The sequence below is a fragment of the Marmota flaviventris genome, chromosome 4 (assembly GCF_047511675.1).
Source record: "Marmota flaviventris isolate mMarFla1 chromosome 4, mMarFla1.hap1, whole genome shotgun sequence".
NCBI lineage: Eukaryota > Metazoa > Chordata > Mammalia > Rodentia > Sciuridae > Marmota > Marmota flaviventris.
The window spans coordinates 142,280,630-142,304,645 of record NC_092501.1 but is presented as its reverse complement, the minus strand read 5'-3'; the positions used below and the strand labels follow the sequence as shown (position 1 = coordinate 142,304,645).

At 42.1% G+C, this 24,016-nt stretch overlaps 1 protein-coding gene across 4 annotated transcripts in view; it reads left to right on the top strand.

Annotated features, from left to right (window-relative positions):
* Mtus2 (microtubule associated scaffold protein 2) overlaps window positions 1-24,016 on the top strand; it is a 381,665-nt gene that overhangs the window by 308,154 nt on the left and 49,495 nt on the right. For 3 of the 4 annotated variants that reach the window (XM_027928898.2, XM_027928897.2, XM_027928896.2), the window contains one exon: window positions 18,870-18,936. In XM_027928898.2, the coding sequence (XP_027784699.2) occupies window positions 18,870-18,936 (67 nt within the window). Of the gene's footprint in view, window positions 1-6,517; window positions 6,973-18,869; window positions 18,937-24,016 lie in introns of those variants that run through there. The other variant, XM_027928899.2, reaches the window with a different exon arrangement.

Below are 24,016 nucleotides of genomic sequence, written 5' to 3'. Positions count from 1 at the left end.
AAGATTATCTTATTGATAACAATTTTACTACTTGACTATTACAGAAAAAATGATTCTATTTTTAGTTTTCTTTTGACAGGTATCTAAGAACGTATCTAAGGAGACAGAAGCACTTAAGTCACTTGTGTCTTCCTTTTTCTTTTAGTTTCCTAAATTCAAGTTGTTGTGTCAGAGGTGTTCCAAAGCCTCTCTAAATGTCTATGTGCAGATGATCTTAACTACCGATTGCTTCCAGTGTTAAGATTCCTGTTTTGTATTACCCCTGCCTGGGCCACTCTCACCTCATTAGAATCTCTAGATGGGTTGAATTTGGTAAAAGCTACGCATATTTTCCTGGCAATCCTCTGTGAACATCCCATACCAGTACTCCAGCTCATATGTTAGATGCATGGAAAAAGGAGGGGCATAGATGGTGGGACCAAAATAAACAGATGGTTGCCTTGACGATCTGCAGGAGACTCTCTCACGATCATTTTTCAAGGTTTTCTTTTCAAATAAATAATGACACAGGATACCTTTTTGGTTTTTTTTTAATCTCATCTATCACCTGCAAATGGTACTAAGATTCACAAACTGGACAAAGCACCAAATGTCTCTTCCCATAAGCCACCTTTACTGGGTTTGAGTCACGGAGTCCCCTCCTGCAACACTTCAGAAGTTTTCCTTGAGACCATCTCAAGGCAGATTGCTAGCCTCCAGGGATGAACTGAATGAGGCACAGCAAGGAGGCTGTGATATTTGGCAGAAGACAAATGTGAACCATTATTATTACATGAGACAAGATGCTGTGGGGCCCTGCATACAGAATAATGTGAAATCAAGAGAAAGAGAAAAGTCACTCCAAATGGGGTCAGGCAGAGGTCCTGGAAGAGGTGAAATTGAGCTGACTGGGGAGCCAAGTTTGAGCTGAAGAGACTTGAATCTCACTGGGGATGGGTAAGGAATTCCCAGCTTAAGACAAAAATAATAATAAAAAATTGAACATTCTAACATTGACATGCACCTGATTTCTATTATGTCCATTTTTAAGTTGTTGACACATTTTTTTCTGTAAACATACTTACAAATAATTAAAATGGAAGTGCTTGTTTTGAGCTGTGAAAACATGGAGCAGTTCTATAAGCATGTTTGAATACATTCATATACTCAGATCCTTTATCCAGGTTATAACACCAGCTTACAGGATGTGAGCTTGAGAGGCAGACCGGCATTCAAAGCTCCACTCTATCAATAATTTCTTAGTTTCTTGTGCAAGTTTGTACAATCTCTGAGCCTCCCTTTTCTCACCTGTAAAATGGAGATGATAATAGTGCTCATTTCACATAGTTTTGCAAGAGTTACATGAAATATTTCATGCAATCCTGAGCACAGTGCCTGACATCTGTTATCAATTATTTGTTGCTCCAAATCAGAGAGCGTCTGTGAGGTTTTCTCTGATGAGACCTACCATTAGGCTTTCACAGGGCTTTTCCAAATCCTTGTTCTAATGCAAGAAAACATGCCAGAAATAAAAATTATCACAGATTTTTTAAATATTGGGAGCCAAAATGTCCCTGGTTTCAAGAGCCTTTAAGTTCACAGTTTCTTATTATCCCAAATTACATCAGTCTAAACTCTTATTTTATTTGCTTTCAAGAAGTCTGATCTTTTTCCAGGTATCTAAGTATTCTGTGAACTTCCTGGAGAAAAAAAAATAAATTTCTGGTACTAGGGATTGAACCTAGGACCTCACACATGTGAAGCACTAAGCACTGAGTTATATCACCAGCCTCTTGAGAATCTTTATTCAGCAGGTGTCTTCTTTCCTAGCCCTGCCTTGCCACTGTGTTATAGTAGCCAACTGATCTTCCTCAAAATGAATTTCATTGAGCATTTTGCCTCTACCTGGAGTCCAAGCTACAGTTTCTGAAGGCCCCAAAAGGAGGAATCGTTTCCTTCTCACCACAGCCCAAAGTCCCATCCTGATTTCTTCTTCAGCGGAGGTTTGTCTGCAGGAAGGACAATTTCTTCCAAGAGGATTTCACCCCCATTAGGTGGGGAGAGGGAATAATAGCACCCGTTGTGTACAGGATCTAATTACCATTCACAACTAGAGGGAAGCAGGGCTTCAGGAGGATGAATGATTGCAGATCTGTGGCAGAACGTGTGCAAGATGGGCTGGGGTCATGGCTCAGTGGCAGAGCGTCTGCCTGGCAAGTGTGAGGCATTGGGTTCCATCCTCAGAACCACATAAAAATAAATGAAATAAAGATATTGTGTCCATCTACAATTAAAATAAAAAGAACATGTACAAGATGAGTCTAGGTCTTGATGAGTTCCAGTTTCTGGAAGAAAGTCAATCAGACTGATGAGTTGTGTTGAAGGACACAGGGGACAGGAAGGGGCACCCATATGCTAAATATGGGAGTCACTGAGCACCTAAAAAGAATAAGCTCAAACAAAGAATATTGTATATATTAAAATTAAAACATCACTTCATAATTTCTAATGATATTTTGAAAAAGTGAGAGAAGGCAAATGACCACTTCAACAACAGCCTCATTGGCTACTGTTGCAAGGACAGGTGTTTATTCAAAAAATTGGCTCGTAGAAGGAAAGGCGGAAGATGCCTTTAGTCTTTCTTTTCTGTATATACTATATTGTAGGGCATTGAAATAACCTGAGTTGACAAACGTTGGGATAGTGGTGATGTCGAGGAGGAGGATTTTGCTGTGCTGGGGATAAAACCCAGTGCCTTTGCACATGCTAGATAAGTGCTCTGCTCCTGAGCTATATCCCAACCTGAAAAATTGGTTTTTATTATAAAAATTTCAACTAATAAGTGTAAAAAGACAAAAACAATCAGAACATCATTTTATACCCCCTCCAGTGAAATAACGAGTTCAGGTAGTAGTTATTAAAAGATGCAACTCTTAGCTGAAAGGTTGATGGGAAACTTGAAATGGCAGAGATGAGCTTATCACATCCTGATTCATTGTAACTCACTAACAAGGAAACCCAGACGGTGTGCTTGGGCAACATGGTGTCCACGTCAGGTCTGAAGTATCATTACCCCCGCAAAATTGAACTTGAATCTAACGCAGACTTGAGGATTAAATCTCCTCTAAAGGGATGTAGGCAGGAGTGAAATGATATTACAAGGAAGCAAGGAGGCCAATTCAGCTTGGGGGACCTTCCTCAAGACTGCTGGCCCAGTTCTGAGCAAGGCAGTGGCATGAGGAAGAAAGAAGGGAGGCTGTGGTTGCTGCCCGTAAGAGACCCAGGAGGCTTAACACCGAACAAAACACATGAGCCTGGTCGGGGTCCTGATTCACACAAACAAACTATATACAAAAATTAGAAACTGACAATATGCCAGGGACATATTGTCAGTTTTATTCCATGTTTTAATGGCACTGTGGTTATGTAAGAAAATGTTCACAATTTTTAGCCATGTCTACTGAAGCATATGCAACTATTTAAAATACTTTAGCAACTGTTTAAAATATTTTAGGTGGAAAAAAGAAAAAGAAAGGGACAAAAGCAAGGTGACAAAAATCTTGGTGATGGTGGAATCTGGGTGATGATAGGTTAATTTGGAAAAGGTAAAAATGGATAGATGAAACAGATGTGTCAAAATCTTGATGGTTGTTGAAACTGGACACGGGAAGAGGAAGGTCCTTTGTATTTATCTCTGTTTTGGGTGTGCTTATTATTTTTATAACATGAAAACAAAACAAAGAAGACACAATTCTAGAACACTGGTACATTTCTCATCATGGGGATTATTTGGGCTGAGATCATGCCACATGTGCAATTTCAGGATGGACTGAGCCAACCCCAGCGCTTGTCCTTTAGTGCTCTCTGAGCACAGGAAGAGAAGCTGAACTTTGTTTGTGGGGGATTCTGCAGTCTCACCCTCTTCTCCTTGGACAACTGCTAGCAAGAGCTCTCATACATGGCCCAAAAAGAAGCAGCAATTTTCTCCTAAGGTGCAATAGAAATTTTAATTTAGAAAGAAATCCTTTCCTAAGGCAAACTTTATCTGAAGGAAGATCATTTTTGCCTGAAGAAATCATTCTTTCCATCATGCTGGGGAGGGGGTTAGCTTTGTGCGAAGGGCCTCTGCCTATCTTGATTTGGTGGATACTTGATGTACAGGGGCTCTTTGCCTCCAGGTAACTTCAAGCCACCACGTTTTTGTTTAATTATGGTAAAATACAAATAAAATTTACCATTTTAACTATTGTTAAACACACAATTCAGTGTTGTTGAATATATTCACATTGTGCCATCTCCAAAACCTTCTTCATCTTACAGAACTGAAAGTCTGAACCCATTAAACAGATCCCCGTCCCCCCATGACAACCAGTCTCTGTGAATTGCTAACTCTAGGTTCTCATATAAGTGGAATCATGCAATATGTATCCTTTTGTATTTAGCTGATTTTACTTAGCACAGTATCTTCAAGGTTCATCCAAGTTGTAGAAATTTGTAGCATCAAATTTCCTGCCCTTTATAGTCTGGGGGTGCAGCTCAGTGTAGAGTACATGGCATGCACAAGTCCCTGAGTTCTATCCCCAGAACCAAAGGGAAAAAAAAAAACTTCCTTTTTAGGGCTAAATAATATTCCATTGCATGTATGCACCACATTTTCTTTATTCATTCGTCCTTTAATACACACTTGTTTACTTCTACATTTGGCTCTTGTAAATAAGGCCACTATGAGCATGGGTGTACAAAACAACTGCTTCTTACAATGTAAAGTTTTTCTCCCAAGGTTTCAAAAGTTCTTGGAACATCTTTCATCCCAGGTTCATGTTCAAGGTACTGGACGCTAGGCCAGCCCAATCTCACCACCAAAGAGCATATAAGCCTGTGAGAGGAGGCAGCTGTGTTCAACATCACAGAGCCCAGACAGTGGGTGGTCCTTGCCTATTCCCTAGTTTACTTCTTTTAAAACAATAAAACTAAAACATACTGGCAATAGGCTAAAAGTGGAAATGAGCTCATTCACCTGTTTCCCATTCTGCCAGGGCTGGCTACTATTTCATGGATAGCATTCTGCATTCAAAGCTTCATTCTAAACATAAACAAATGCATCCACAAATGAACATGCTTGCTTTGTTTTTGATAAAAGTTTACCTTCCCTGGGTGGGCATGGTGGTGCTCACCTTAAGTTCCAGCTCCTCAGAAGGCTGAGGCAGGAGGATCCCAAGCAACTCAGTGAGACCCTGTCTCTAAATAAACTACGAAATAGAGGTGGGGATATGGTTGAGTGCCCCTGATTTCAATCCCTGGTTACCCCCCCACCAAAAAAAAGTTTACTTTTTCACTCAACAGTGTATCACCTTTCCATATAGTAGGAAGGTTTCAGAAACCTAGGGTATTTCCTATTTTTATGCTGTTACAAATGATGTTGAATTGAAGATCCTGACACATACACTCTTGCGTATTGATGTATTAGCATAGGATAGAAGGGAAAATCTTGGGTCAAAAAGTATATGGATATTTTAAAATGTGGTAGGTATGGCCAAATTGCCTTCCTAAAGGATTATGCTAATTTATCTGCTGGCTTTAAAAAGATTTGCATTTATTTTGTCACATTTAGGACAAGCATTCCAAATATTCCACTCTGTCCATATTTGACCAAATACTTTTGTCTTTCTACAAGTAAATCAACGTAGCCTGTACTAGTTATTTAGTTAAAATCTGCTTAGAAAATCTCAGTTAAATTAGTAAAATCACCTAATTTCAGCAACTATTGTCTGCTTCTAGCCAAGGCAACTTTATTGGATGAAAATGTAATTGTGTATTTCTGCTCATGACAAATTTTGGAATTTCTCCTCTGGATCAAAGTCAATCTTGCCAATATTTGCATCTTTAATTTCAGGAGTACATAAATCTATTTTTAAATACCAAGTCTGTTTTGAAAATAACTTTTGCCCTTTTCTATTTTTAATTTTTTAATTAAAAATAATTAATCAATTGCCTTAAAAAAAATCAAATCCTCTAAGCTTTTATGCCCATTTGCTTTGGAGAAATACCTGGAAAAATATATCCCAAACCACAATTTTAATTACCGAAGCCACTTGGATGGTTTGGGGTATAGTATTGGGGTATAGTATAGATAGCTTGGGGTATAGTATTTCACAATTATGTCTCAAAATTAGGCACTGGGTTCGATCCTAGCACCACATAAAAACAAATAAAGGCATTGAGTCCATATACAACTAAAAAAATTTTTTTTAAAAATTATATTACAAATGTAAAGATTTCATCAAAGAAAGTCAAAAACTGTTTATGGCATGAAATTGGAAAATGGTTCTCATGGGCAACAAATGGAGTTGCCGGGGAGGAGAGGCCACATCATCACACTTACAAAGGTCTTTACTTCTTAGAGGAACAGAAAGCCCGGATCTGACCGCTCTGGCCCGGTGGTCCTCAGACCGTCCCTGGAAGCCGGGCTCCTTTTGTGTGCGTCCTGCGTCCTCTCCAGGCGTGTCTGCGTGGTGCAGGGCGCATCCGCACTCGGGAGGGCTGGGAGCGGCTGCCGGCTGAGAGCAGGCTGGCTGTCCTCCGGGGGAGATGGCACTGGCGAATGCTCCCTTGTTATGCGACTATTGATTTGCCTCACTCTGAGGATTCCGGGGGCAAAGTGACCCTCCCTGCTGCCTGTCGCCTCCCTTCCTCCCGCCCGCCAGGGTGGCCTCCCGCAGCAGGATTCCTGAGGCTGCCGCTCCGCCCTCCTCTGCCTCTCAACCCTCTGGCGCCTGGATACCTGAAGTTATTAGGAGAAATGAGGTAGCCGAAGGGACCACATGGAAGTTGTGACAGCTCCCGGCGGCGCGCCCCTTTCTCGAGTGCCAGTTCCTGGGCTTAGGAATTACCGCTGACACGTTGAAAGCAGGAGGTCCCCTTACCAGCCAGCCTGCCGGGATGGGCCATTGCTGCTGCAAGCCTTATAACTGCCTTCAGTGCCTGGACAAGACGGTACTTTGCCTTCCCTCTCTCTCTTCTTCCCCCTCCTCCTTTGCCAGGGCAGAGAGAAAGCCGCGAGCCGACCGCCTCTGTCCCTCGGCTCCCCAGCATGCGTGTGCGCTTTGTTGGTGCCCAGGACCCTCCCTTTCCCCGTTCCAGGGTGCTGAATTGTGAGTGGTGTTCACAGAAACATTTGGCCTCACATACTCTGCAGTGCCTTACATAATTTGGTATTCTGCAGTCACCAATGGAACTGTTGCATTTTCCTGAAATAGTAGAAACATCTCAAAAACCAAACTGTCAAGAAATCCTTGGAATATTCTTAATGCATTGTAACGTACCTGGAAGACCTAAGATGAACGTCCAAGAGGGGACTGCAGGTTAGCTAGGCATGTTCTTCTTCCCCAAGCTGGAACTTTGAAAGTTTCCCTCTCCACCCCCCATCCCCCACCCGTAGCATACATCCCTGTAGTTTGTATCCTTCATGTCAGAAAAAAACAGCACACCCAGGTATATATAGTTCTTCCTTCTGTAGTTCATCACATCAGAGAGGGGTGAATAACACAGACATGAAAACCTGAAGAACCAGGGAGTCTGAGGGTGTGTTCAAGGATTCACTAGAAGGAAAATTCACAGCCAGGGAACTGAAAATAGAGTATGCAGAGAATTGTATGGCAATTCCTGCACAAAGCCTTTCTTTGCTTTTGACACTTGCCTGATCTGTGAGCTTACAGAGGGATTAGGATATGCTTTTAATTTCAACTGTTGGCAAGAGCTCTTGTCTCTGTGATATATTTTATTATCATGCACATTCGAATTTCTCAAAGATGCATGAAATGGGATTTCACAGGGGGGTGAAATTGCCTCCTTTCTACTCATGTGGGCATCAGCTACTAGATAGCTTGGGGTATAGTATGTGACCAGGTGAAGGAAAAATATATGGCTTAATTTAAAACTCTTTACAGGGCCATCACTAGGGAACATCTTACTTATCAGTTCTTCTTATGAACTTTGACCTAAAGTACGCTTATATACCCACCCCAGAAAATTAAACTGATACCTTAAATGTCATTTGGTATTTTTGTTCCAATAGAAATAACCATTTCAGTGGGTTTGGCTTTTGCCACCCTGAGTGTGAACCATATTTTTGTTTTAGCAAACAGAAATATAAAATATTTGTACCCAATCATCTGCAAACCCCACACTGAAGTGGTTAAGCCCTTTTGTAAGAGAAGTGGTCACAAAGAAGAGTCCAAGGAAGTATAACAATTGTTGTGATAAAAGGGAAAGATACGCCATGTGTACAGCAATAGTATAAAGTTTCCATTCCCAAGCCCTGATAGGAAGGTCTGAGAAATAGGGTCTTTAAAATGTTAGGCCTTTAAGAAAATATATTTTAAAGTGAGTCTGTCCCCAATTGTCTTTCAAATCAAGTTCCTGAAAATAAGTATCCCTGTATAATTCTTGAATTCAGAGATTTGGGAAAAATAATTCAATGTTATTTTTTCTCTTTAGCAGTGTGACGTTTAAGTAGCTTTTAAATGTTTTAGCCTTGAAACTAAATTCAGTACAAATTATTCTTCCTGGATGAAAACTTAAAGACTTATGCTATGCCTAAAAAACTTTTCCATTATGTGCACACTCCTATTTCTTGATTTTACTATATTTCAGAATAGTATTCCATTTGAGGTTTTATAGATATATATTCATAGGTGCTTTTTAAAGGAATTGAAGACTTTCTTTTTTAAAACAAGAGAAGGAATTGGTTTGTTTATTTGCTTGCTTTGTAGGATAACTTCACAGGCAGTCTCCCAAAATCATTTATTACTTGATAAGGACCTAATAGATCAGCATTGTGTATTGGGACAGTACGGGAATCCACTGAAGTCTCCAGCTTCAGAACTCAGTACTCCTGTAAATGCCACAGAACCCTTCAGGGTCTTAATCAGCTTCATCTACCCCTGCATTCGCATGGTTTGAAGAGGGAGGTCTGACAAAACTTCTGATTACTTTAGTCCAGCTTAATAACCCTTTAAAAAAGAACATTTCCTCAGCAATTTATATAGGTACAGAATAGAAATCCTTATTTTGAGAAGTAAAAATTTCTTTCTTTTTTTTTTTTATAGTTCACTCATAGTACAGAGAAAGATGTTTTGGAAAACATGGTGAGTTAGAAATACTCTTAACAGTCAGTTTCAGAGGTTGGACTAAGAAATAGGAATCTGGGGATGCTTCTTTCTTTAGCATCTGAATATTGGGACTGACTTTTGCGGGAAAAACTAGAATCTTGTCTAGAGTATAAAATGAAAAAAAAATTTTTTTTTTGGTTCAATGAACAAATGGTTTGCAAAAGCTCTTTGTGTTTATGTACTTCCAACTTATAAAACCCATCCAATTAGCAATATTTATTTCTGGTTGATTCTGTCCCTTGTTAGTATGGGAACTAGTAAAGTATTCTAAAAAGGCACGGTCAGTTATTGGTTTCGTTGTACTTCCAGCTTTTCCAGAGAAACCACAAGTTGGCTAGGCAACAACGGTGCATACAGAGCACTTGATTAAACAGTAGGAACAGTCTGAGGAAGAGTAGGTGAAAGTTCTGTGATTCTGTTCATACTTGTTTCTGGTCCAAGGAAAAGCAAGTACAGCACCGTGGACTAACTTTCTTGGAAAAACTGGAACATGAATTACACTTTAAGCTTGCGGCGGAATTTTATTGAACTCAAGAGGAGAAGGAATATAATTCCAAGCAAGGAGTGCATGAGGAAAAGTGTTTTCACCCAACTGGATGACATAAGAGAGGGCAAACACAGTAGGAAATACAGCACAGAGGGAGCCTGAGGGGATTTTCAGAAAATTTCAGATTTTGGTCTTTTAACTTGAAAATAATTAATTAAAAAGTAGGGACTTATCTTGGGGTTTTGAGCAGAACTGAAATCTGCAGAAATATTCCTCTGTATTATGTTGAGTTAAAAGGCATGACCCAGGAATTCTGGCCATTGGGACACCAGGATGGATCCCAAAGGGTCCAGTCACCATGAACTCAGTGTGGTCCAGGATGAAGCATGATGCTGCATGTACCAAAACTTCTTAACTTCCCAGAAATGATGGATTTTAGGAAGGCTGAATTATTAAGAGAACTAGATGTACCAACTAGAATGCCAACCTGTTTTTTTTTTTAACAATCAGAAGTATAATTCAACAAGCAAATGAATGGCAACAAGCTTGATAAATATGTTATTTCTTTTTGGAATCAAGAGTCTAGCTTTGAGAAGCTCTGATATAAATAGAATCTGAGCCACAAATCATGTTATTGAAGAATCCAGAGGCTTCTGAGCCTCAAGGGCCCATGACCCATCCCCAATGCCCTCTTGCCTGACATGCACTTGAGAGGGCTGCGTGATTACTATTGGCCCTGGTGACTGTCTCTTCTAAGCTCCTTTGCTGGCCAACTCTCCTTGTAATGGACGTGTCCTTTCTCATACTGTCTTAACAGACTGATCATGTTGCCAGGTCTTGCTGGGTTAGGATCTATCCTGAGGCCTGTAGAAGCTACTTCCATATCTCTAAACTAACCTTTCAAAAAAAAAAAAAAAAAACCTTTTTATTTTTTAATTTTTTCCAATTATACATGGCAGTAAAATACATTTTTGACACATTGTATACAAATGGAGCACAACTTCTCCTTCCTCTGACTGAACAGGGTGCAGAGTCACACAGGTAGTTGATAATAATCTTGGTTACAACTAGAGCTAACCTTATCTACCTTTTCTTTAAATTCTTGGTAGAGGTGGGAGTTGAGACAACAACCTCTCTGTCCCTCCCAGGTATGTGTGGTACTCTGACATAATGCATTTGGGAAGGTGATTAGAGTCAGGTAGGTCCAGAAAAGGTCAAGAACTTCTTCAGTGCAACATAAATAGATTAAAAATCATGGTTTGGGCTAATTTTCCTTTCTTCCGCACTTATTCAGGGATGTAGAATTTCCCAATTTCTCAGCATTACTTCCTTGGATTAGCATTCTTTCCCCTTGGCCCTATTAATCTCTGTCCTTTCCAATTGCTCATTAGTAATCCAGATATGGATTTCTCTTATATCTCAGATTATGATATTGCCTCATTACCTACAGGCTCTTAGGTAAACTAGATGTTTCTGTTTAACCAGGGACTCTCCCCAGTGTGCATGAGGTTGAAGGTTTGAATTTCTGAGTTTAGTCATTTTTAGTTCTTTTAATACAAGATTTGGCTTTGCTTGTTTTGCACACAATTAGACATTTAATTTTATTGAAGAGCATTAAATTTGAATGATATTTTGCCTTTGATGGATTTATATTAAATTACATTTCAAAAGCAAATCATTATACAAAATTACAGTGGTCTTAGAGTTAATTATATGTGAAATAAATAATACTTATTGATGAACTGAGACACAGTATCAGTGCTGCCTTCAAGCCATAATAACTAAAATGAAAAATAAAAGGTCAGTCTACCTCCCAAGGGTTTTTTCCACAGAGCCATATTATGAATCTGGCCAGTCTTCATAATATTCATATTGAAAATGAATACAGTAGTCACAAAGGTGCCCTGAAAACAGCTCTGAAGACATATATGTTCTGCTGACGTCACCTTGTGGCTGGCTCATTTAGAAATATGAAAGCAAATATTTCCTTAGTAAGACAAAGTTGCACTGTGTTGAAATAAACCCTAATCTGAATTCAAGGGTGAAAAGCAGTATTGTTTCAGAGAAGAAAGAAAACTTCTTAACCTCTATGCCATTTAGTATGTGTGTATGTCGTGTGTGAATTTTTAAAATTCACAATAGAAAGGATGCATGTATTTCCTCAAATGCCAGAATTCCATAAACTTCGCATTTTATCCCTCATTGTGGTTCTTTTGTTTGGCTTTGAAAAATATGACAGAGGTTACATGGTTGGATTTTCCTGATCTGGACTGATTTCATAGCTAAAAATAGGAAAGAATAATTAAGACAGTCTTTTGGCTTACATTTGTAAATTTTCTTTCCTTTTCTTTAATATGTGTGTGTGCATAGATACAAACACACACAAACACACACACATATACATATATACACACACTTATAGTTTGTGCTTGTCTATTTTATATATATATATATATACACACACACACATGTGTATATATGTAAGTATGTATGTATATCTATATCTATACATACACGCACACACATACACACACATATGTATAAACACAATCTTGTGAGGGAGAAAATGAGTTGATAAAAATGCTCAGCACTACAGTGAATTTTAGGAAACTGTCTTCAATACTCCTTGAAACTAACCAAGAATTCCTATAGGAAGTATCACAAGCAGAGCAGGAACCTAGAGAGAAAAAGAAGAAAGGCCCTGGGTCAGTCATAGTGGCCCATGCCTGTGATTCTAGATACTCAGGAGGCTGAAACAGGAGGATCAAAAGTTCAAGACCACCCTGGGCAACTTATGGGGACATTGTCTCAAAATAACATAAAAGGGGCTGGGGATGTGGCTCTGTGGCAGAGTACTTGCCTAGCATGCGCCAGGCCCTAGATTCAATACCCACTATTGCAAAATAAATAAATAGTATCTAGTGGTATGACAAAAGTTACCAGAAAGACCCAGGTGCTATTTTGTGTCACTGGTTCTCCTGGTCTTTTTCTGGGGTGCCACTTTAAATCCCTCTGTTTGTTCATCCTGTGGTCTCAGTTTAAATCATTAAGACAGCCTTGCCCCAGTGAATTAAATCATGTTGTTTTGGCATTGCTTATGCATTGACTAACTCTGAGAGACAACCTCTTCAAAAGCAGAAATACCCTGCCTGGTGTGTTATAGTCACTCAGGAAGAATATGTTGTTTTGTATGAGTTTCCTATCTCTGGATTAATTAGGGGTGAGTGCACCTCAGAATCACCCAGTACTCATTTTTTTTTTTTTTGTTTTAAAAATGAGTATTGGTTTCTCGAGGAGGGGTTAGGTGGCCAGCGCCCGAGTGTGGAATTTCACAGGTGATGCTAACAATGAGAGGCATTTTCATTCCCTGTCCCCACCAGGTTCACAGGGTGGCATCAACCATCTGAGCAGAGAACATGTTGAAATAACAGAGTGTGGCAGCTTGCTTGGGGCTTGGCCACACATCCAGTTGCTTGAAGTTAATGAAATGATGAGTAGGTTGTATGCTTTATCAGGCTTCCCTAGCTAGGAAAAATGAGTTTGGGAAAGACCTTGGCATTTGGGATCCAGGTCTAAAAAGAAGGGTAGGCTCCACAAAAGCAGACCTGCAGTGGTATGTTTGGGTGTAGGAGTAAAGGGGGTGATTGGAAGTTTCATGGGACTAACTCATTTCGGATTCCATCTTTGAATGGCCTCCATAGACCATGCGGAAAAGAATGGAGAACTAGGAGTGCAAAGAGAGAAAGACGTGACTAAATAAAAGAGGTGGCTAAGAAGATGCAACTGCTGGTTTGGGTTATAGAAGAGTGTTCCAATGCGTGTCCAGTTCCAGTTAAGCCTGCCGTGGAGTAAACAGTCACTTTAGAGGAATGGCCTTCTTTGGCTTTGTGATTCCTGGATTATATCACCAGGATAGTTTGGATGGTTAAGTACCGTGTTCTATTTTTAGCCCTCTTGAGTGAACACAGGATCTCATGTACTTGGCACCAGTTAGGAATTTTCCACTCATCCCCTAGTAGGGAAGCGCTGATCTAACCCTGGGCTGTCAGAGGAGTCCTTGCTCATAGTCCAGTCATCCCACCCTGTCATCGCCCTGGACCTGCCTGAGGTTTGGGAACAACCTTAATGAAACAACATTTCATTAACTTCAAGCAACTGGATGTGACATTTTAGAGGGATTCCTGAATATTCCTCAGAACCTAAGGGCTTCGTAAGAGAAGACCACTGCTGGATTCCGTTGAGCCAGGATGGATGGGGTGACACTTGCAGCACAGAGTAGTGATGGAAGGTTCCTTGAAGTTCACCTCTTGTCTGAGGACCGCTATTCGTGCGGTCACGGCTGTTGACTCATTTCATTGCAGGGTCACACTGCGTCATTCTGGTTTGGCTTGCAGGAAGCAAAGAGCAACTTGCTTGATGCAGAGAATTTATAAATTAGGAGGGTTGATATCATTTCAAAAACAAGCACTTAAGAAAGAAGACTGTTGCCAGGCTGCACCGGCTGGCTGGCTTTCGGGAGCTCGGGCTGAGCTGTGCCAGTATCTTCAACAAGAATGTGTTCAGAGGCCATCAGAAAGGTCTTTCCAGAGCTGTCAGGGATAACTAAATAGCTACCCTATCTGAAGTTACAGCCCTGTGGAGGCTGTACTTGAAGAGGGTCCACACACTGGAAATGTACCAAGATGCAACCCACAAATCTATAGCAAGGACAAACCCAGGGAGTGCAGGCTGTCCGGTGGGGAATGAGGCAGCCAGAGAATTTTCCATGGGGCCAGATCAGTCAGGAGCTGGCTCTGCCTCTCCCTGAGTCAGACGTGAAAAGCTGAGTGGTTCAAGTGCTCAGATCCAGTCTGAGGGCAAATGCAATTTGAATCCATGAAAGTGAAGAACAGGGAGGGTGCAGGATTGGAACTCCCACCTTTGCTGTTTCCTAGCAGGTTGTGCAAGGAGGGGCTGGTTACTTCCCGGAAGGGCCCCAGCTCCCTCACCCATAAAGGGAAATAAACCAGAGGAAACCTGGACAGTATAATTGGCCCTTGTATGGATGGATTCTGCATCCACAGATCCAACCAATCACAGATCAAACGTATTCAGGGGGAAAAATCGCATCTGATTGAACATATGCAGACCTTTTTTTTTTCTTGTCACCATCCCCTAAATAATACAGCATAAGAGCCATTTATAACTCTTATTAGGCAAGATTTATAATTAGGTATTATAAATCATCTAGAGATGATTTAAAGTCTGCAGGAGGGTATCCATGGGTTATATGCAAATACTACACATCTTCTATCAGGGACTTGAGCATCTACGAATGTTGGTATCCTAGTTGGGGCTGGGGATCCTGGAACCAAGTTCCGCTGACACCAAGAGACAACTATATTTTGAGTAGTATGAGGGAAAAGGCTCACCCAGCCCTGGGCCTGGCCTATAATCAGTGCTAGGTAGAGGTTAGCATGGATAATAATCTTTATTAATTAGTGAATAATGTTTAGCCAGAAATTACAGACCCGTCTTTTATTCGGCACTGTGCTGGGGATGGAACCCAGGACTCTTGCGTGCTAGGCAAGTACTCCACCACTGAATGACATCCCCGACCCTCGTATGTTCCTTAAATTTTAGTCAGGAGTTTGTAGCTTATGTTCGGCAGCCTACCCTTCCTTGCTGAGGCATCTGATGACTCTACTTGAAACTGGTTGGTTTTCTAGTGTGAACCTGAAAATAAGAGGGCCGGGCATTCGAGACTGGATGGGGTCAGCCTTGTTCAGTCTTTATTTTATTTTTAAATGTTTGGTGCTGCTGGGGATCAACTGCTTGTGAGGCAGGCACTCTACCACTGAGCCACACCCCAGCCCTTATTCAGGCTAATGGCAGCCTGCTTGCTCAGGTGGGGAAGGTTCAGGGTCTCCAGTCTCACTTCTGTTTCCTTCCCACTTCTCCTTTCACATCTCTTCCCATCCGTCTTCTTTCCCCCCATGCTCCTTTTTTTTTTAATTCTCTCACCCCTTCCCTGTCAATCTTACTTGTTTCTCCTAAAGGCCTGGCCACCAAGCGTCGGCATTAGCTTTCCACTGAAGTGATTCAGTCTTCATCCTCCACCTCCTCCATCACCAGTAGGTACCTGTTGAGTCCAGTCCCCTCAAGGGGCCTTCCAGCCACTCCTTCTCCAAATGCCTGACTATTCTGTGCCCCCCACCACCACCTCTTAAAGGCTCCACAGCATCTCCCACTAGCACCCCCCTGGGGACCAAGCCTTTAACACATGGGCTTTGGGGAGACATTGAACTTGCAAAGTATAGCAAACATTCACAAGGCCCTGATGGTATTTGCACTCAGTATTTGGTCTGCATTTTAGCCAGAATGGTCTGTTGTGATGTGGAAAACCCCTGGGGGAAGGACTCTGCTAAGATCTGATAGGCCTACAGGAGCTCAGGGAAATGTGTTGGCTTTGGAATAGAAATGGAAGTTAGTTTGTTGTTTTTGTTAAGTTCTGGCGGTTCCCTGCTACACCTGGCTGAGGCTATTTCTCAAATGATAAATACAGGGTTTCAGTTCTCTGGCTGTGTTTGGGAATTAGAGGATATGAGTATTCAAAATTGTCTTTGATAAGGAGAAGCAAGTTAGGTTTTTTTTTTTTTTTATTAGTTTAAGATTATCTTATGGTAAATAATGCAATAACCACTGTCCAAAACACTAAAAAGTTGGTTGTCAGCTGGCAATATTGTTAGAACAGTGTGTAATCCCTGGGATTAGTTTGATTAGGACATTTTTCCCTCTTCTGGGTTCTTCATTCTTTGAGCTGCATCAAAACTTAGTGTTGGGGCTGCAGATGTGGCTCAGGGAGGAAGTGCATGCCTAGCATGTGTGAGACCCCTGGGCTTGATCTCCAGTTCAGAAAAAAAAAAAAAAAAAACACCTTTGAGTAGAGTCTGGGCAGAGCCAGGGAGGTGCTCCAGACCCAGAGGACAAGAATGATGTGTAAATTAGAAACACAGTTGATAATTAACATGGAAAAGTACCTGTTAGTTATAGGATATTATCTACTTGCAAATAAAATAAAAAGAATCCCTGCAACTATAACAACACCTAACACTGGAATGAGCTTGCTAAGTGCTGGACACTCTTGCAAGTTCATCACATATGTCACTTTATTTAACCCTCATGGCAACCCTGTGCAGTGGGTATGGCATGGAGGTAGCGTCATTTAACCATTAGGGAGATGGACACTCTCAGCCCTGAATTCAGGGAAAGCAAGGCTGCTGGAGACTGGATGAGATGGGGGAACCCATCGTAGTTCATTTGGGCTGCTATCACAAAATATCTTAAATTGGGTGGCTTATAAACAAGAGAAATTTACTTTTTACAGTTCTGGAGGCTGGGAAGTCCAAGATCGAGGTGCCAACAGATCTGGTGCCTGGTGAGGGCCCACTTATAGTGGATTCTTGCTGTATCCTCACTTGCTGAAAGGGCAAGGCTGTTCTCTGGGACTTTTGTTTTGTTTTTAGAAAGGCATTAATCCCATTCATGAGGGCTCCACCCTCTGACCTAATCACCTTCCAAATGCCCCAACCCCTAATAACATCACCTTGGTGTTAAGATTTTGACACATGAACTTGGGGGACACAAACATTTAGACCACAGCAGAGTCCATTGTCCCTCAAAGGATGGATCTGTTGCTACTTTCTTAAAAAGAAATATTAGCTAATAATTGTTTATACTTGTGACAATAATAATTCTCGATTTCTTATGAAAAAATTCTATTTTTGGTATTAAGAATATTATGACTTTGCTTAGCATAGGCCTTTTGGATAACCCAAAATTCTCCTAGGAACTCAAAGTAGCAACCCTTGTTACCCAAGTCCAAATGCAGCACCTGCAGATTCTGAGAATCACCTTTAGTTTCATTCATTGAGCACAGGTTCATCAGAGGTGCTGAAATCAAAAGCAAAGTAAGGAAAGAACATTATATTAGTTATAACAAAATACCTGAGATGATTAACTTAAAGAGAAAAGTTTTATTTTGGATCAAAGTTTTGGAGGTTCCAGCCCAAGATCAATTGAGCTCATTGCTTTGGGCTTCTCCTGGGTGGTAGACAGCGAAGGCAGCATGTGACAGAGCAAACTGCTCACCTCATGGCCACCTCATGAAGCAAAAAAGAGAAAAGAGATCCCACAATCCCCTTAAATGCCCCCAATGACCTAAGGACCTCCCAGTAAGCCCCACCTCTTAAAGGCTCCACAGCATCTCCCGATGGCACCATCCTGGGGACCAAGCCTTTAACACGGGCCTTTGGAGGACATTGAACATGCAAAGCATAAAAAATATTCACAAGGTCCTAATTATCTAAACTAGGTGTTTGGTCTACATTTTAGCCAAAATTCTCTCTCTGGAAATCAACTTACTTTGGGATTACATTCTGTTGAGTGACAAATTTTCTTTGAAGGGCTGGTATCTCTGACTTATTGCCAGCATTCCTAATATTGGTGGTGTTATTTAGTAATAAAATCATAATAAACTCTTTATGGTGACCCAGTCACCCAGCTCACACATTCAGCCCATCTTCAACTACTTCTCTATTATGAGTCATGGAAAATATTTGATTTGAAAACAATGTGGTGGTCAGTGAGTTGCAAATGGCATACTTTGCACTATGTGTGATTTCTTCCTGTCCCTTCTATTAATGTCAATAGTGGAACCAAAAAAATTGGAAACCTGAAGCACTGTTGCTGAGAATGTTTCAAGTCAAGGCTTCTGTTCTGATCGCTATTATTCATTAGGTAGCTACCCAGGTATGGACAAAAGGGTAAGTTTAAGGGGACAGTGGCAAAGCAAGATTCTGTCCCTCAGAGAACGAAAACATGGACTTTTTCAAGGTCAAAAATCTCAACTAGTTACAGGAGTTAGTGGTGTATAATAATATATGACAGTTTATTGGTGTGTAGGAGACAGATGTGCAAGAAATTGTGGCAGGATGATTTACAAGAGTGTAACAGAAAAGCACAACCATGGGTGTTATTAATATTATATTGCAGGCTTTGCCATTTGAATGAATACAAATGAATGAGTCAGAGTTGGCTTTGTAAGTTTTTATATGCTTATATAATTAGAAAAATTATCTCCTTAAGGGCTGGACTTATAAATATTTGCTTAATATGATTCATTAATTAAACATGTGAAAGTACTTATTTAGCATAAAACTAGGGGACTCTCGGTATCCGTTTTGTTTTTTCAGAATGAAAGTGCCCTTGTGAAAGAAAAAGAGCTGTCAATCGAACTTGCAAACATCAGGGATGAAGTTGGTAAGTAGGGCATTGGAAATGAGGACCATAAAGAATGTCTTTTCCTGATTCCTGTGAATGTGTAACAAAAGCAATTATGTCTCCTGTAAAAAGCCCGAGCAAACCTGCCTGAACGAATGAAGTGGCTTACCCAGCACAGCGGTAGGCTGCTGAAGCCTCGCGGGGAGCCATAATTTTTACATGTCTGTTGTTATAAAGACAGCCTCATAACAGTTAGCAGTGGAACTAATCACGCCTTGACTCTGCTACTCACAGATGGCGGCACATACATCAGTCTGTGTTGTTGGCTGTGACAAGCACCCCTCTATCTAAGCACCTCTGATAATATGTGGGGCTGCCTGCTAAATGCAGATGTTGCATGGCTGCCTGCCACTGTATACAACCTGCCATGAAATACCCTGTGAACTAGAACAAGATCAAAAACAGATCTGTCTGGGTCAAAACTATGAGGATGCATGTTGAAAGGACTAATATTTGGCCATTGGAGTGGTTTAGTTCAGTCAGAACCACGAGAGGCTTTCCCAATAAGAGGATGATCCCCAACCACAGAGGATGTGAGGAGAGATGGGCTCTCTCTGACTTTTGTCTGTCTCTTTGTCCTCTGGACAAAGTGTTACCGCTGTTGACCGGTGACAAGTCCTTGCTTCCCCAATGTTGAAGAATAACACCAGAGAAGCACGCCGAGGCAAGGTCACAGTAGAAATTAGAAGTTTATTAAAGGACAGCAGAAAAGACTTCTCCTGGAGGAAGAAGGGGACCCAAGAGATGGAATCCGTGGAAGTGCGGGTTGTCTCTCCATTTTATAGTTTTCGGTGATGGAATGTAGGTGGGAAGGCCCGAAGGGTTGGGACACAGGTGGGCCAAAGAGGTAATCTGGGCACTTCCGAGTCAGCATCTTTAAGTTTGCTGTTCATTAACATTTCTTTGGGATGGGCTATCTTCAAATCTGCTGGGGGCTGTTTCCTGGACTTCATTAAGATTCCGAGAGTTGCTCAACTTTTCCGGGAATTCATTCTCATGGCCTCCATTTTAGATTTCACTCGATATTAGACCCGATTTACCTAAGTACACTGACTACCTAATTTTAAATCTGGCTTCAAAAGGACTAGTTGGAGTATTTGCATGTTCTCACTTCTTGATCCTATTTTCTTTCTTGACCACCCATGACTCCATTTCTCCAGGAATCAATCAGCAAAAGTGAAATACACATGGCCCCTCCCTATTGGCCTGCTTTTCTTCTCTATCTGGTGTGGTCCTGGGAACAGCTCACCTGAACAGGTGTGGCCCCTCCACCAATGAAGGGACTTGGACCATCCCAGCCATCCTCAGCCAGTGGCCAGCCACACAGATAGGCCTGCAGCTGTGCTGTGGTCAGGGCAGTGAATTTCAAACTTAGCTTTCCTCCACTGATTTCTTTCCTCCCCCTCTTCTTTAAAATTTATTTTTTCTTTCTGGTGGGTTTTGTGTCTTCTTTTGTAGTTGGAATAGATCAGCAATGGTCACTACTCCCCTCTAAGAAGAGCAGGCCCCTGTGGGAAGGCAACAATAACAGTGCTCCATGCCAGTCTCACCCAGTGTGACCTATAGCTGCAGGGCACCTGCTCCTGGCCACCACTGAGAAGGAGCCAGGGAATTAAAAATCCAGATATAGGCTTTTATGGGTGATCCCAGCCAGGAAAGGCAATGGCGGCACGTGGGAGGGAAACTCCGGAGAAGCTGGGGTGCAGGAGAGCAGGGCTGACACTGTTGGGTGGAAGAGCATCCACCAGAGAGGGAGAGGTGACACCTGCTCCCCTCTGGAAAAGTCTCATCCTTGCTTATTACTGCAGCTGTTGTTTTCCTGGTGACTGAGTCTCATTTCTTAAAGTCACCACCATTCCCTTCCATCTATTTTTCTTTGGGTATCAACCAGGGCCTTCTCAGCTGCAGCTCCCAAGACCTCAGTGCCAAGGCTCCCAAGCTTGCAGCCTCTGTCTCCACTGGAGTTCCTTTCCCACGGTGGCCCCCCATGAACCAGACCCCACTTAGGTTCTCAAGGGCTCGCGTGGAGAGTGACCCCTCTACACACACTTTTTTTTCACGAAGGGAAGCCCCTGGCACACTTGCTGGTGGTGAGCCTGCCAAATGCTGGGGACTGTTTTCATTCCCCTCCAAGGAGGCCTCCCATCCATCCACCAGTGGAGCCATTGGTTCCCTGCACAGTTGGACTGTTTATTCTGTGAATGTGCACATCGAACATACCTGTGCACACACATGGGACCTTCTCATTGATGACTCCCCATGGTCTCCTGAAAAGAACATTCCTCCCTCTTCTTCCATTGTATCCAAAAAGGTATCTCCTTCCTGGATTCTAACTGCAGAGACCCACCCCTCCCATTTCCCGACCTCAGGCTCTATATGCAATGTACTGTGACTTGAGACATCTCCCTCCCAGTAAAGCTGCAAAAGAATGAGTTTGACCTAAACTGACCCTTAGGCCAATTCCCAGGTAATTTAAGCATGAAGACAGCTGTGAGCCCTTGGTCTTGCCTCTTCTGGAATCACGGCCCTCCCCTTCAAGATGGCCCCTAGTGGCACTATATGAGGCATGGGGTAGAAGTTCCAGAATTCTTGATTCGCAGTGAGCAATGTCTCCATAATTATTTTCAGATTCCCAAGGGCAAATACATACTCACAACTCCCTTACTAAGTAGGTAGATCTAGGTGACTTAGGTGTCTATGTCTTAACAACTTAATTGCCTTTTTGAAAAACGAGCATAAATTGAAAGAAAAGAATTATATTTCCATTTCATAGGAGAAACCGTGATTACTTGCTAGTGGTAGATGTGGGCTGTGGGGCCCAGCACAGCTTCTCAAACTGTAGAAGCAGGTTGGACCATGCCACCTTCGGTTCCTGTTTCACAGCTTTTCTGTGTGTACTTTTTATCACAGCAACATCCAAAACCTCAGCTCCACTAAGATTAGGTATCACCAAAAGGAATGAAGTGAGCTGTGTTGCACTAATGTCAGACTGTGAACTGGAGCTCCTGAGGGCCAACAAAGACCCAGCACTGATGTGCTACCCTGGGAATTTTAAGATGCCCCACAATGTCTCTGTGAGTTTGCCATAGTGACTTCAGATACCCCAGCACACAGTTTTGGAAGCACAAGCTTAGTGTCATTTCTCTGTTCTCAGAGGTCAAGAGATTTGAGGATGAAAATGGGTAGGTCAGCCAGGAATGGTAATCCCAGCGACTTGGATGGCTGAGGCAGAAGGATCACAGGTTCAAAGCCAGCCTCAGCAACTTAGCAAGGCCCTAAGCAACTTAATACAATGTGTCTTAAAATTAACACACACACACACACACACACACATACACAAACACATACACAAACACAGGGCTGGGGGTATGGCTCAGTGGTTAAGTGCTCCTGGGTTCAATCCTCAGTACCAAAAAAAAGGGGGGGGGGCGGTCTTTAGAAACTCAGGAACTGAAAGTTGTTGATGATTGTTCATGCAGAAAAGTATACAGTCTTGACCCATGTGAATTATACCTCCTGCCACCTTCTTTTCCTCTTTGAGCAAGACACGATGGTGTTAACTTAGGGAGTGATAAGTTAAGTCAATGAAAACATTGACTTAATAGATTTTCTCTGAAGTTTTCCATTAGGAGGTATCATGTCCATAGACCTGAAATACTATAAGCCAGCCTCTGAGTACGTTTCTCCATGAAATGGATGAGTTTGTAGGTGGTTCCAAGGGCTGGAGGTTCCCAGCATGGGCTTCATAGGGTGAGTTGTTTGGCCTCCCTGTCCCTCAAGTTCCCTTTCATAAAATGGAAAGCCAATTACAGAAGAAAATGCTGATACAGCACTCAGCAAAGGTGACTCTTATAACTATAGCACCTTGAATCTAAAAATAGAGTACAAAAATCTCCTCTATCTTGGGAAAAGATACAACATATCCCTCCCCAGAGAGATGTCTACCCTACCACAGGCAAACTTTGGATCTGGGGAGGTACAACTGATGCAGCTGAGTTTAGTGTGCCAAGTCCAAGGCCACAGCTCTCTGCGCTTCTGAAAACTTCTAAATGCAACAAGCCTTTCTCAAGAATTACATCTTTTCTTTTTTGAAGTCATTTGTTTTCTGCATTAGTGCTAAGAATAGAACCAAAATTTATCTGCCAAATAAAAAAAGCCTGTGGAGGCAGGGCAGAAAGCCCTGGCAGCACACCTTGTCTGTTCAGCCCATCATTTGTCTCAAGGATACTTCATGAGCAAGGTCCAAATCCACTGTCCATATTGCATATGTCAGGGGGCGGGGGATGGGGAATGTGGGGATCCACTGTCAACTGTAAGGCCCATAAATTCTGGAGTCTCCACCTGCCCTGTGTTTCCTGGAATAAGAAGAGAATAAAGCTGATAAACCTCACTGCTAAATGATCCAGAGAGAGACATGGTCAGCCGCAAGCCCTCACCAGCAGCCCTACCCTTAGTCCTACCTCTTATCAGCTTGTCTGATAGCAGTCACTAGAGGTAGGGGGATGTAGAAAGAGTCTGAGGGAATGTAATTTCCAAATCTGTGAATTCAGACAGAAGAAAGGAAGAAGCTGCCAAAAGTCAGAATCATTCAGGCATATTTATCACAGATTCCAGAACAGGGCTGGCTTGTCCTGCAAATCTAGCTTTCTGCTTAAACTTTCTCACATCCCCTTGTGAAGTACAGTGAAGTCTGAGAACCAGTGAACACACTGATTTGGGTCAGAAACAAGGTCAGGGAGCAGCAGTAGGTAACTTGGGAAAGGCCTGAGAGGGTGGGCTCCCATGGTTGAGGGCTCGCTCTGGGCTGCAGGGAGGACAGTGAAAGAAACTCACATGCAGGGGGAAGAGTCCAGAGTCTCAGGGAATTGGTTGTTGATGTGGAAAATTCTGCCCCTCGCCGACATTTGGTGTCCGAAACATCACTCCGAGAATGGTCTTGAGGTTTACTTGCCATTCCATTTAATGCTGACTCTTAACTACTCAGAGTTGGCACAGACCCCACAAGCTAAGGACTCAATTCCACATCACGGTCCCCACTTCAGACTCCTGGCGTAAGTCC